The sequence below is a fragment of the Lepidochelys kempii genome, chromosome 8, assembly GCF_965140265.1.
Source record: "Lepidochelys kempii isolate rLepKem1 chromosome 8, rLepKem1.hap2, whole genome shotgun sequence".
NCBI classification, from domain to species: domain Eukaryota; kingdom Metazoa; phylum Chordata; order Testudines; family Cheloniidae; genus Lepidochelys; species Lepidochelys kempii.
Window position 1 is genome coordinate 85,248,518 of NC_133263.1, and position 14,641 is coordinate 85,263,158.

A 14,641-nucleotide genomic window follows, 5' to 3' on the forward strand; every position below is an offset into this window, starting at 1 on the left:
GTATGGCTTTCTTTCTACCAGAAACTGAGCACCTCTGTTTCCACTAAAGTCAATAACGCAAGGTAAGTAAATTGCTTTCCAAAATGCTCCCATAGGAAGACAGCTCCTGTTTAGTTACATTTTCTTTACAGTTCTAAATTTTAAAAAAGCAGGTAAAATTGATCATGCGCAGTATATTCCGGATGATTAACACCTTTAGCAACAGAATATAAAACTAAGTCCCCCTCCGCCATTAAAATACCTTTTGTCATGCTTTTAATCTTCCCTAGAGGGGATGGAACAGAGACGTAAGAACCATCTGAAACCAAAGAAGAGAATGAAGTTTATGGACTTTTCTGAGGACAGTATATATGCCTTTGCTGATAAAAGAAGTGAGGCAATTTTTACTTAAAAAGTAGAGAAAATGTGGGCAAAAATATCACTTTAAAAAACCTGATGGGACTGTGAGCTTGTATTTTTAAACACACATGCTGTACATGCTAGGCCAGATCCTCAGCAGGTGTATTGGCCTAGTTCCATTGGTGTCCATTAGAGCGACAGTGATTTACACTCCCAGAAGGTCGGGCCTAATACAGTCATATATATGGACTGAATTTTCTAAAGAGCTGTGGGTCATATTTGCAAGGCTCAGCATCAACCACTGGAGACAAGATTTCCAAAACACTCACCACCCAAAAGATCACTCTTGTGACACTTATTGGCCAGATTCCCAAAAGATCTGCACTGAAAATCTGGCCACTTGTATAAGTAGGGGCATAGCGAGCAGATCGAGGGACGTAATCGTTCCCCTCTATTCGACATTGGTGAGGCCTCATCTGGAGTACTGTGTCCAGTTTTGGGCCCCACACTTCAAGAAGGATGTGGATAAATTGGAGAGTCCAGCGAAGGGCAACAAAAATGATTAGGGGACTGGAACACATGAGTTATGAGGAGAGGCTGAGGGAGCTGGGATTGTTTAGCCTGCAGAAGAGAAGAATGAGGGGGGATTTGATAGCTGCTTTCAACTACCTGAAAGGGGATTCCAAAGAGGATGGCTCTAGACTGTTCTCAATGGTAGCAGATGACAGAACGAGGAGTAATGGTCTCAAGTTGCAGTGGGGGAGGTTTAGATTGGATATTAGGAAAAACTTTTTCACTAAGAGGGTGGTGAAACACTGGAATGCGTTACCTAGGGAGGTGGTAGAATCTCCTTCCTTAGAGGTTTTTAAGGTCAGGCTTGACAAAGCCCTGGCTGGGATGATTTAACTGGGAATTGGTCCTGCTTCGAGCAGGGGGTTGGACTAGATGACCTTCTGGGGTCCCTTCCAACCCTGATATTCTATGATTCTATGATTCTATGTCTAAATCAGAGCTGAGCTCTTTTTTAAGATTTGGCCTTGATTGCGGATGCTCAACTTTTAAAAACGTGACCCACACCATCCAGTATACATGTAAGCATCAAAAGAGTGAACTGGTGAAAAAATCTGGGATTTAGCTGTTCCAAGCAGATTTAATTTCTGTGTCTGCATGTGTTAGGGTGACCAGATGTCCCGATTTTATAGGGACAGTACCTATATTTGGGGCTTTGTCTTATATAGGCACTTATTACCCCCCACCCCCTGTCCTGATTTTTCACACTTGCTGTCTGGTCACCCTAGCATGTGTTAGTAGCTTGCTGGAGTTGAAATTCAACGATTTGTGCAAACTCAGCTCTCCAGAGATACACATGCTTCGGAAATGCAGTGTACCCGAACAGAAGCATACTGCACTTAGGCGATCTGGGTTTTCAGGGCCCAATATTAGTCCTATGAATATCACTGGAAATTTTTCTATTCAGTCACTGGGAGCAAATTCGTGCCGTAGGTGAACTGTAAATCCACAGAATCTAAGCAAGGATGCTTCATGTCTCATTGTCTCTGTGGATACTTTTCTTAACAAAATAGAAAACTTTTGTGAGCCCATTCCACAGCTGAGATTAGCAAATTTACTTCTTGCCACTTGTCATTTAGTCAGCAATAGAGAGGGATATTTTTGTAACAAAAAGAGTAATTAATCCTTGATACGGGGCACTTAGGTGGTTTAAGACATTCAAAAATATGAAGGATTGGGTTGAATACAGAAACTTACTGCATACCAATAATCAAACAGACATCAAAGGACGACAAAACAAAGAGAATACCTAAACAAGGTCTTAAATATGTAGAAAGGTATGCATAATGATTATTAAGGAATGATTTTTATTTCAAAGCTCAGTTTTTAATCTCTAACCAGTATCAAAGTGACAACACCGTTCTAGGATAAAGGAGAAGTTTGGACACAAATCAGAGACCCACAGTTCCTGAAAAACAGGGACACTCATGCCATTAAATTATCTTCAAATATAAACTTACTGTACCAGATAGGGCCCGATCCAAAGCTCACTGATGGCAGGGGAAAAATTATCAGAGATTTCAATGGGCTTTCAAAGGCCCTTCAGACTATAAAGTGACCAGCTTATCAAACTGTACCTCCTCCAGGTTGGGAGTATTCATTACAGGGTGAGTCATCCTGGGGTCTTTTATAATGTTTCAGAAGGGTAACAATGGCATCGTGTCCTAAAAGGAGGAATGATGGATTTGTATATTAATGTCAATATTCATTACTTATTATTTCTTTATATGAAATTAGGAGAGTTTTAAAATGAACAGTGCTGTTTATGAAAACATATAAAGAAGGTATTCAGTGACTGTGATCAGAAATGTGATATGATTTTGAGCTAGGTGAACATGGGGAAAATCTGGCTGAAAAGAAACAAACGTAATTTTCACCTCAGGTTGGAATGGCATGCTGGGTATGACTACACTAAAATAAACAAACAAAAAACAAACCATGGCTGCAAGTCTCAGAGCCTAGGTCAACTGACAGGCTCCCGGGGGTCACACTCTGGGGCTAAAAATAGCAGTGTAGATGTTCAGATTTTCACATAATCAGACGACTCTAAGAGTTGGGACTTCAAGAAACACACCATGAACTATGAGATTTGCTACGAAGTCATGAGAGTTTTCAATACTGAGTAACTGCTTCCATTCCATATTTCAGGGGACAAAAGTCATATTGGACTAAAGCTGGAGCCCATGCTCTGAAACCCAGAGATGGGAGGAGAGTCTCACAGCCTGGGTTCTAGCCCAAGACTGCACATCTATACTGCTATTTTTAGCCCCGTAGCTTGAGCCCTGTGGGCCCAAGTCAGTTGACCCAGGCTATGAGATTTACTGTCGTGGTTTTGTTTCTTTCTTTCTTTTTGCAGTGTAGACATATCCACAAATACTACAGTGATAGATGGCAGTATAAAACCCCAAAGTAAAAGCTGAGAAAAATCTTAATTAAAGTCAATGGGGAAAGAACTAAGACTGAAAATATTTCAGCTACTAAAGTCTCAGTAGACAAAAATATTCTCCATTTTTTCTGGTGAATATTTGTCACTCTGTTTCAGCAACGAAGCAGAGGGGAATGGTACATGCACAGATTAGTCACTATATTATATTCCGAGTCTCTCACATGCTTTGGTGATTTAAAAAACTCCTCAGCACTTCAAAGTGATGTTTGGGGTTCCATTCTGCACACTCAGAACTGTAGTTTGAGCTCTCCCTCCCGTTCTCTCCTCTTCACCTATCTCAGGTTTTTGAATACTCTTTTAAAAGGAGGAATTCCTTGTTCTTTTGAGGCTTTGCTCTTGGTTAATTGGATGCATTTTCAACATCGTGTTTTTAATGCTATTTTGGAATCTCAGAATCCCCACTCCATTATTTCCATTTTTCCCAGTCCAATGGAAAATGATTGGGAAAAATAGCAATTTTATCATGGGTTCTTGCTCCAGGTTTTCTGTTTGCCTCTCACAAAGAGGAGAGCAGAAAAAAAACAGATACATTCAGAATGAGATTGTGATGCAGTGCTCACATACCAAATGCTACCTTTCATTTGAACAGCTCTCTTGGCTCTATTTGCTTGGAAATGTTTTAATTCCCTGCCAACTCAGTGGCACAATTTGTTGGCATTTTCTTAGGGATATTCTTCATCAACAGCCTAATGAGTGCAAGCATTTTGGCTCATAATGAGCCCAAACCTGCCAAGGAAATGCCAGTAAGCTCACAAGTGCTGAAAGGCTTCCTCAGTAGAGTTCTAGAGTCCCAAAGATAGTTCAGTGCAGCTCTAGCAGAGTCCACTATGAAATTTTTCCATCTCCTGAGATGATCCCGGGGATTTCATTTGGGAACAAACATAACACTACTTTTGTGTAAAACTGGCTGGTATTTTAATATAGTTGTTGAGGAGGCAAAAATTTCTGCTTGGAGCAAATCTTAAGAAGAGCTATTGGCAACTGATTAATCAAGACAACCTACAACCTACTGATTGATGATATGGTGTTACTTATAACTTTAGCTATTGTATCTTTATATCTACTGTAACTGAACTTCCTATAATTCCAGTAAGTGATTGCCTGCATGCAAGTATTCATTCAAAACCTGGGTCATACAGTTATCAAAATGGGGTTAAGGAAAATGACAACAGATTATTATTTACTTTGCATTGCACAAAGATTAACTGAACACTCATCACCTTAATAATTTGGTTATAATGACACAATAGTAAGTCCAGGAGATAATTGCAACTAGTGTCACATGTAAAACATACTTGACATATTCATAAAAAACTCCTAAGGATCATATGTAAGAGTCCTGCTGACTCATCCTGTGGTCAGGTGCTAGTGTTGCCCTGGATCTGAGGGGTGGGTGTACCCCAGAATGTGATCAAGCTAACTGCAACCATATGGTGTGCATTCAGCCACCCTGAAGTAATGAAATAGAACACCACATAGTTAAGGGTTAATTTGGAGACAGGCTTTCAGAAGCAAGGTCAAAACTAGCTACAGTTTCTGCTAATCAGAATGGGAGGAGAGGACAAATACGTGAACAACTAAGACTGAAAAACCTTGGTGGTTGGACAACCTTGAGTCTAGACACCTCTGATATTAAAAGCTTATTGAAAGTTGGAAAAGTGATGATACAGTAGGGGTCATTATGATCTATGTGTTTGGTAGAAGTTAGTTATAAAAGATTCACTAATAGACTGTATTTTGGAGGAGTCCTCTGAAGACATCTTGAGAGACACCCTGTTCCTGACACCCTTTCTCCCCGATGGGTGAGCAACTGGCCACTGCAAACCTGCTGTTAATTACTCAGTACCATTCCAGATGTTAGGTAAATATCTGGGATTGCTTAATTTGTGTGTGCTTAAATCTAAGAAACTGCAGTTTTAGATAGACCGTGCTTACTTGCATGAATCTTATCAGACGGAAGTGCTCTGGTCCTGTTGATTTATTCCTTACATGTCCTGTAGTGAAATAGTTAAGTTGCCCCTGATGGGGGTTCTGAAAACCCTGGGTAACACTAGGACTCTGACCAGAGAAGTTCTGCTGACTCACCTGGCTGCCACCACTGTTAGTTCAAACCAAGGAATATAAATGTGTTTGAGCATCTCTCTACAGTAGAAGAATCCAGGAACAAGAGTGGGATCATACAGGTAGCAAGCCTACGAGCAATGAAACTCAGAAAATGTTTAGACTGAGGTTTATGATTTGATGCTCTATAATGTAACATAAAGGCAAGGAAGTGGGTGAATTTGGACTAGATTAAATGTATGTTAGGAGCAGAATAGGAGAAGCACTTGCATACACAGTGCCTCTAGAATTCATTGGCATTTCAGGGCCAAAGCTACAGCTGCTCTTGTAGGACTCTAATACATTCATGAGACTTTTCCTGTGCCAAGTCTATATCCATTGCACTGTATTTTGTTTAGATGCTCAGAGCTCCTTTTCTTCTGGGAAGGTGTAGAGAAGCAACGACCCACTGGCATGGCGCCTCCTGCTGGTCGTTTTGGGTCTTGGCTCTTCCAGCCCGGAGTGCCCTCTGCAGGCTGGTGTCTTGCCTGCCTTAGGGCCCCCGTGTCCCTCCTGGACCCCGGTCCCCCTTACCCTGGGGTTCTGCCCATCGCAGTGCCCCACAGTCTGGGTCTCCCCTCCCAGGGGAACCCCCAACCCGCTAACCGCACCTTGCCTCAGTGGCTACTGCCAATCATCATCTAGCCCCCTTTCACTGGGGCAGATTGCAGTCTGTAATGGTCACTCATCATTGGCAAGAGGTTAGGACCAGCTGCCATTGCCTATTCCCAGGCTGCACTTCGGTAGCCCCAGTACCTTTGTAGGCCTTCACCAAGGCCTGCAGCCTGGGGGTTTACACATATTACTTAGTGGTGGCAGAAAAAGTGTGGGGTCATGAGGGAGGACATGAGGGCTTATCTACACTGGGAAGTTAGTATGCAGTAAGCTAGTGTGTGACTTTAAAGAGCACTAGCTACTCCGCACTAACTCACCATGTGGACACTCTTAGGCCACGTCTACACTACCTGCCGGATCGGCGGGTGGTGATCGATCTATCGGGGATCGATTTAGCTTGTCTAGTGTAGATCGCTCTGCCGTCGACTCCGGAACTCCACCACTGCAAGAGGTGGAAGCAGGGTCGATGGGGGAGTGGCGGCCATCGATCCCGTGCTGCGAGGACGCGAAGTAAGTGTTTCTGAGTCGATCTAAGATACGTCAACTTCAGCTACACTATTCTCGTAGCTGAAGTTGGGTATCTTAGATCGATCCCCCCTAGTGTAGACCAGGCCCTACTGTGCACTGAATGTGCCCTTGGGCAGATTAGCTTAATTTACTTCCAAAGTGCAGCAAACTACTGAGCACTAAAAACTTGTCTACACTGTGAATTACTGAGCACTAGCAAAGGTGTAAATTTTAGTGTGTCATGCACTAACTGTCCATGTGGGCCCTGCTGACATGCACTAAAACCTCCCTAGTGCACATGATGTAGTCCCATTTCAAAGAGTACTGTATCAATGTGCACTAAGGACCTTTTAGCGGACCCTAGCAGGGGCCACGTAGACGGTTAGTGTGTGACATGCTGGTACACACTAGAATTTACACCCCAGCTGGCGTGCACTGATGTAGCATGTACACAGCACTTTGGCAGTCTTAGTGAGCAGTCCGAGTGTCCACTTGGGGAATCAGGGCTGAGTAGCTAGTGTGCACTAACTACTGTGGGCTTTTCCCATGTGTGGACAAGCCCTGAGGAATTTTTCCACTTGAATTCTGATTCCTCACCAAACCCACAGAGAGACTACTCTACTAGCCCTCTATGTCCTGAGCTATGGAGTGGTGCTATATGCAGGGGTGGGGGAAGGGGACTCCCACATTCTTACACCGGCAGCCTCCCCAGCCCAACAATGGTTGTGCACATGTGGAAAATTTTTCAGCAAGAAACAAAGCTTTGGGGTTGAATAGGAAAATGAAAGAAAAGCAGACCACAAATCTGACATGTTGGGAAGTAATTCTATGAGACACATACAGAAAAGTATAGTAGGAAATACTGAAAAATGCTCTGCTCTGAGGGATTTTTGCAGGAAATCAAGGACTGCTATATTCTAATGCACTGCTTCTTATAATGCCTCTTCTAGCCATAAAAAACAAACCCTCATCCATATAAAATAGTTCAGAAATTGCATTTTCTGAACTGTCTTTCTGAACAATGGATTTCTTTTACTTTAGCAGCACATTTTTGCAGCTGAGTTTGTGTGGAACCAAAGTGATGTTTAGCAGCCTAGAATATCTGAAAAGGAGGACTTGTGGCACCTTAGAGACTAACCAATTTATTAGAGCATAAGCTTTCGTGAGCTACAGCTCACTTCTGCATCTGAAGAAGTGAGCTGTAGCTCACGAAAGCTTATGCTCTAATAAATTGGTTAGTCTCTAAGGTGCCACAAGTCCTCCTTTTCTTTTTGCGAATACAGACTAACACGGCTGTTACTCTGAAACCTAGAATATCTGAGAAGATACAGTCCACCTTTGGTTTTCATAATCCTTGATGCCAGGAGCCAGCGTGAGATGGTGGGAGCTCCCAACTTACAGATGCTGCAGGGTTATTTTGTACTATTATCTTCTACCCATGGTGTTCCTACGTATTTGCAGCAGAAAGTGGAGAACTGAAATACCTTTTTCATAAGCCCACATCAAACAGGTCTGCTCATCTTTTTCTCCACTAGACCTGCTGGGATCACAGGCTACCAGATTCATATCGGCTCCATTATCCAGTAAAAACTGTACTAGACGAATGTGACCATGGTAGCAAGCACAGTGTAGTCCTAGAACATTGGAGAAGAAAGAACAGTAACTGTGGTAAGCACAATTGTTACAACATAATTGGACTTGTAGTAATAGCTATAAAACTGGAATTGATTTCCTGGATAAAGGAATATATTACCAGACAAAAGACTGGGCACTGTAAGAACAGAGAATATTATTCTACAAGAGCCAATCTATTGCATGCCCTATAGTAAATGTCAGTCAGTACTTATTTTACCATGTGCAATTCACTACCACAAACATAGGTTAGCAACCTGATAAGGATGTAAGAACAAACAGAAAGAGAAAGGGCTTCCCCCATCCAGTTTGAGCAGGTCTCCTCCCTTCTTGTATCTCTGCACTGGTTCCCCATCTATTCGGTGTTCTCCTCCGCACTTTCAAAGGACTTCACAGCCCCTCTACCTCCATCTCTGTCCCCAATCCTTATCCACCCAACTTTCTCTCAGGACTGATGCTTTCATCTCCTTAGGCCACTCCCCACTTTGAACCCTCTTCCATGTCCCCATGCTTAATTGGAACAGCTACACAATTAATGTATTACTCCCCCACACACCAAAATTTTCTGAAAAACCACTTGTTATACGAAGTGTGCTAGCTATAAAGACCACATGCTGCTTTGTTTTTGGTCCCTGTACTGTACCTGCTCATGCCTTTAAGGCACAATACTGTCAGGTGCTCTATGCTCTCAATGCCTATTGGCTTCAGTCGGAGTTGAAAATGCTCAGTCCCTTGAAGAATTGGGTACTTAGTCTGTAAGGCTGGAATTTCCAAAGGAGCCTAAGAGTGTGAAGATCTCTTTAAAATTCAGTGGGAGACTGAGGACCTGATTCCCACAGGCAGGCCACTTTGGAAATTCCAGCCTAACCACTTCAGGCTTGGAAACATCCTCCGCTTAGTATATTTTACCGGTTAAAAAGTTTGGTGTTCTCTGTATATACAAATAATAAATCACAGTCCTCGCGAGCGTACCTGTATGCCCATCTCTTCCTTGATGATTGATGCTTAAAACATTCTGGTCAAGAAGAAATTTTACAAGTTCTATGTTCTTGCCATAGGTACAAGCACTGCAAAAAATAAACAACAAAATACAAAAGAACCGTCCCCCGTCCCCGGAAATAGCAAAATTACCTTTGGTTACCTAAAGATTTCAAGGGAGTTACACTGGCATAAAATCCGTGTGAGAGAATGGAGAATCTAAATGTGCAAATGCAGGGTTTATCTACTAAAACAAACATGTGCTATTCTGTTACATTGGAAGTACCCTGAACATCCTGGTGCCAATATCAGACACAGCTGTGCAAAATTAATTGGGTCTGGTCTGCCAGTGCTTTTAAAGAACCGTTTACATTTTTATAAAATTGTGGCCAAAAATACTTAGAACAAAATTTCACACAAATTTTGGTGTGCCACCTTGTTGTTAGATGAAAAGTCTGGAGGACAGGTGGATTCTGGGTATAATGTGGTCCAAGCTTAGATTCCTTTTGGTCAGAAAAAGGAAAAGAAGCAATGCTTTGTACAGCTGTTGATAAACTTTGAACATCTCTCTCACGCCTGCTATTACCATCTGGTTCTACCTCTTTTCTCTTTCTCCAATGTCTCCTTTGTGGCACCTACCTCTAGCCTTGCCTCTCTCTCAGACATGAGTCTAGCATCCACACCTTCCTGCAGTCCTGCTCCCGCTTAGGTTGAAGTGGTTGTTACTGCCAATTTTGCATGAATCTGTGAGCAGAATTCTATTGACAATGGTGTTTAAATTGTCCTACCTGTGAAAAGCTGTTTCACTGAATATATTTTCCTTAGTCAGACTTTCTGTTCCTGACAGCTGGATTATTTCCTTGACAACTTCAAACTTTCCATTGTAACAAGCACTGAAGACAAAGTTAGCAGAGCGTTATTGATAATGCTATGAATTACGCCAATGCAATGCAAAGCAATGCTTCTGTGCATTACTCACAGGTGTAAAGGTGTGTCTCCATAAATATTGGCCACATGGGGCTGAACTTCAAAATTGCTTTGGAGTAGGAACTTCACTATTTCATGATGTCCAAATCGAGAACAGAAGTGTAGAGGAACATGGTCTTCATTGTCCTGAGCATTCACTGTCATTTGAATCAGAAAGAGGAAAGTGAACTGTTTATACTCACTTTTTCAGAGAGAGAGAGAGTTTGCGCATGCACACTATGAAACCCCAAAACAGTTAATTGATTACATATTTATGGGCCTGCTCCCGCTCCACTGAAGTTAATGGGAACTTTTCCATTGACTTCACTGGATGCAGGATCAGACCATGTAATCAATACTGTTCATAATAAATCACCAAGGCCATTATTTTGTAATTATTCAGGACATAATTAGTTATTGCAATACCAGAATTACTGAATCTTTCAATAAAGTTTTCAATAACGTGAAGAAAAAAGGGAGGTATTAATGAATTAGCCCTGGTCTACACTAGGACTTTAGGTCGAATTTAACAGCGTTAAATGGATGTAAACCTGCACCCGTCCACAGGATGAAGCCCTTTATTTCGACTTAAAGGGCTCTTAAAATCGATTTCCTTACTCCACCCCTGACAAGTGGATTAGTGCTTAAATCGGCCTTGCCAGGTCGAATTTGGGGTACTGTGGACACAATTCGACGGTATTGGCCTCCAGGAGCTATCCCAGAGTGCTCCATTGTGACCGCTCTGGATAGCACTCTCAACTCAGATGCACTGGCCAGGTAGACAGGAAAAGAATTGCGAACTTTTGAATCTCATTTCCTGTTTGGCCAGTGTGGCAAGCTGCAGGTGACCATGCAGAGCTCATCAGCAGAGGTGACCATGATGGAGTCCCAGAATCGCAAAAGAGCTCCAGCATGGACCGAACGGGAGGTACGGGATCTGATCGCTGTATGGGGAGAGGAATCTGTGCTATCAGAACTCCGTTCCAGTTTTCGAAATGCCAAAGCCTTTGTCAAAATCTCCCAGGGCATGAAGGACAGAGGCCATAACAGGGTCCCGAACCAGTGCCACGTGAAACTTAAGGAGCTGAGGCAAGCCTACCAGAAAACCAGAGAGGCGAATGGCCGCTCCGGCTCAGAGCCCCAAACATGCCGCTTCTATGATGAGCTGCATGCCATTTTAGGGGGTTCAGCCACCACTACCCCAGCCGTGTTGTTTGACTCCTTCAATGGAGATGGAGGCAACATGGAAGCAGGTTTTGGGGATGAAGAAGATGATGATGACGATGAGGTTGTAGATAGCTCACAGCAAGCAAGCCGAGAAACCGCTTTTCCCGACAGCCAGGAACTGTTTCTCACCCTGGACCTGGAGCCAGTACCATTCGAACCCACCCAAGGCTGCCTCCTGGACCCGGCAGGCGGAGAAGGGACCTCCGGTGAGTGTACCTTTTACAATACTATACATGGTTTAAAAGCAAGCATGTGAAAGGATTACTTTGCCCTGGCATTTGCGGCTCTCCTGGATGTACTCCCAAAGCCTTTGCAAAAGGTTTCTGGGGAGGGCAGCCTTATTCCACCCACCATGGTAGGACACTTTACCACTCCAGGCCAGTAACACGTACTCGGGAATCATTGTACAACAAAGCATTGCAGTGTATGTTTGCTGGCTTTCAAACAACATCCGTTCTTTATCTCTCTGTGTTATCCTCAGGAGAGTGAGATATCATTCATGGTCACCTGGTTGAAATAGGGTGCTTTTCTTCAGGGGACACTCAGAGGAGCCCGTTCCTGCTGGGCTGTTTGCCTGTGGCTGAACAGAAATGTTTCCTGCTGTTAGCCATGGGGAAGGGGGAGGGTTGAGAGGGTAGCCACGCGGTGGGGGGAGGCAAAATGTGACCTTGTAATGAAAGCACATGTGCTATGTATGTAATGTTAACAGCAAGGTTTACCCTGAAAGAGTGTAGCCACTGTTTTATAAAATGTGTCTTTTTAAATACCGCTGTCCCTTTTTTTTCTCCACCAGCTGCATGTGTTTCAATGATCACAGGATCTTCTCCTTCCCAGAGGCTAGTGAAGATTAGAAAGAAAAAAAAACGCACTCGTGATGAAATGTTCTCTGAGCTCATGCTGTCCTCCCACACTGACAGAGCACAGATGAATGCGTAGAGGCAAATAATGTCAGAGTGCAGGAAAGCACAAAATGACCGGGAGGAGAGGTGGCGGGTTAAAGAGAGTAAGTGGCGGGCTGAAGAGAGTAAGTGGAGGGCTGAAAACAGGGCTGAAGCTCAAATGTGGTGGCAGCGTGATGAGAGGAGGCAGGATTCAATGCTGAGGCTGCTGGAGGACCAAACCAGTATGCTCCAGTGTATGGTTTAGCTGCAGCAAAGGCAGCTGGAGCACAGACTGCCACTACAGCCCCTGTGTAACCAACCGCCCTCCTCCCCAAGTTCCATAGCCTCCACACCCAGATGCCCAAGAACGCGGTGGGGGGGGGCCACCGGCCAACCAGCTACTGTGCCACAGAGGATTGCCCCAAAAAAAGAAGGCTGGCATTCAATAAATTTTAAAGTTGTAAACTTTTAAAGTGCTGTGTGGCATTTTCCTTCCCTCCTCCACCACCCCTCCTGGGCTACCTTGGTAGTCATCCCCCTATTTGTGTGATGAATGAATAAAGAATGCATGAATGTGAAGCAACAATGATTTTATTGCCTCTGCAAGCAATGATTGAAGGGAGGAAGGGAGGGTAGCTGGCTTACAGGGAAGTAGAGTGAACCAAGGGGCGAGGGGTTTCATCAAGAAGAAACAAAGAGAACTTTCACACCGTAGCCTGGCCAGTCATGAAACTGGTTTTCAAAGCTTCTCTGATGCTTGCCGCGCCCTCCTGTGCTCTTCTAACCACCCTGGTGTCTGGCTGCGCGTAACTAGCAGCCAGGCGATTTGCCTCAACCTCCCACCCCGCCATAAATGTCTCCCCCTTACTCTCACAGATATTGTGGAGCACACAGCAAGCAGTAATAACAGTGGGAATATTGGTTTCGCTGAGGTCTAAGCGAGTCAGTAAACTGCACCAGCGCGCCTTTAAACGTCCAAATGCACATTCTACCACCATTCTGCACTTGCTCAGCCTGTAGTTGAACAGCTCCTGACTACTGTCCAGGCTGCCTGTGTTCGGCTTCGTGAGCCATGGCATTAAGAGGTAGGCTGTGTCCCCAAGGATACATATAGGCATTTCAATGTCCCCAACAGTTATTGTCTGGTCTGGGAATAAAGTCCCTTCCTGCAGCTTTTGAAACAGACCAGAGTTCCTGAAGATGCGAGCGTCATGTACCTTTCCCGGCCATCCCACATTGATGTCGATGAAACGTCCCTTATGATCCACCAGAGCTTGCAGCACTATTGAAAAGTACCCCTTGCGGTTTATGTACTTGCCGGCTTGGTGCTCCGGTGCCAAGATAGGGATATGGGTTCCGTCTATGGCCCCACCATAGTTAGGGAATCCCATTGCAGCAAAGCCATCCACTATGACCTGCACATTTCTCAGGGTCATTTCCCTTGATATCAGCAGATCTTTGATTGCGTGGGCTATTTCCCTTGATATCAGCAGATCTTTGATTGCGTGGGCTACTTGCATCACAGCAGCCCCCACAGTAGATTTGCCCACTCCAAATTGATTCCCAACTGACCGGTAGCTGTCTGGCGTTGCAAGCTTCCACAGGGCTATCGCCACTCGCTTCTCAACTGTGAGGGCTGCTCTCATCTTGGTATTCATGCGCTTCAGGGCAGGGGAAAGCAAGTCACAAAGTTCCATGAAAGTGCCCTTATGCATGCGAAAGTTTCACAGCCACTGGGAATTGTCCCAGACCTGCAACACTATGCGGTCCCACCAGTCTGTGCTTGTTTCCCAAGCCCAGAATCGGCATTCCACAGCATGAACCTGCCCCATTAGCACCATGATGCATGCATTGGCAGGGCCCATGCTTTCAGAGAAATCTGTGTCCATGTCCTGATCACTCACGTGACCGCGCTGACGTCGCCTCCTTGCCCGGTATCGCTCTGCCAGGTTCTGGTGCTGCATATACTGCTGGATAATGCGTGTGGTGTTTAATGTGCTCCTAATTGCCAAAGTGAGCTGAGCAGCCTCCATGCTTGCCTTGGTATGGCGTCCGCACAGAAAAAAGGCGCGGAACGATTGTCTGCCGTTGCTCTGACGGAGTGAGGGGCAACTGACGACACGGCTTACAGGGTTGGCTTCAGGGAGCTAAAATCAACAAAGGGGGTGGCTTTACATCAAGGAGTATTTCAGGCAGGACTTCACGGAGGGTTCCAATAATAAATGGTGCACCTAAGTTATTGTTCTTATTGGAACAAGGAGGTTAGTCTGGCCTCTGATTGATACATGGCTAGATTTACCTCGCTGCACCTTCCCTGTGAGTGACTACAGTGTGACCTAGAGGAATGAGTCCCCTAGACAGGGGAGGGGGGGAAGCAAAT

General features: G+C 44.4%; 1 protein-coding gene across 1 annotated transcript in view; it reads right to left on the reverse strand.

Moving 5' to 3' along the window:
• Positions 1-14,641, reverse strand: part of TNNI3K (TNNI3 interacting kinase) — a 164,204-nt gene that overhangs the window by 103,583 nt on the left and 45,980 nt on the right. The window contains exons 8-13 of the mRNA XM_073357332.1: positions 10,167-10,311; positions 9,976-10,080; positions 9,182-9,276; positions 8,062-8,211; positions 2,487-2,573; positions 242-298 (exon numbers count right to left, since the gene is read on the reverse strand). Coding sequence (XP_073213433.1) covers positions 242-298; positions 2,487-2,573; positions 8,062-8,211; positions 9,182-9,276; positions 9,976-10,080; positions 10,167-10,311 — 639 coding nt within the window. The remainder of the gene's footprint in view (positions 1-241; positions 299-2,486; positions 2,574-8,061; positions 8,212-9,181; positions 9,277-9,975; positions 10,081-10,166; positions 10,312-14,641) is intronic.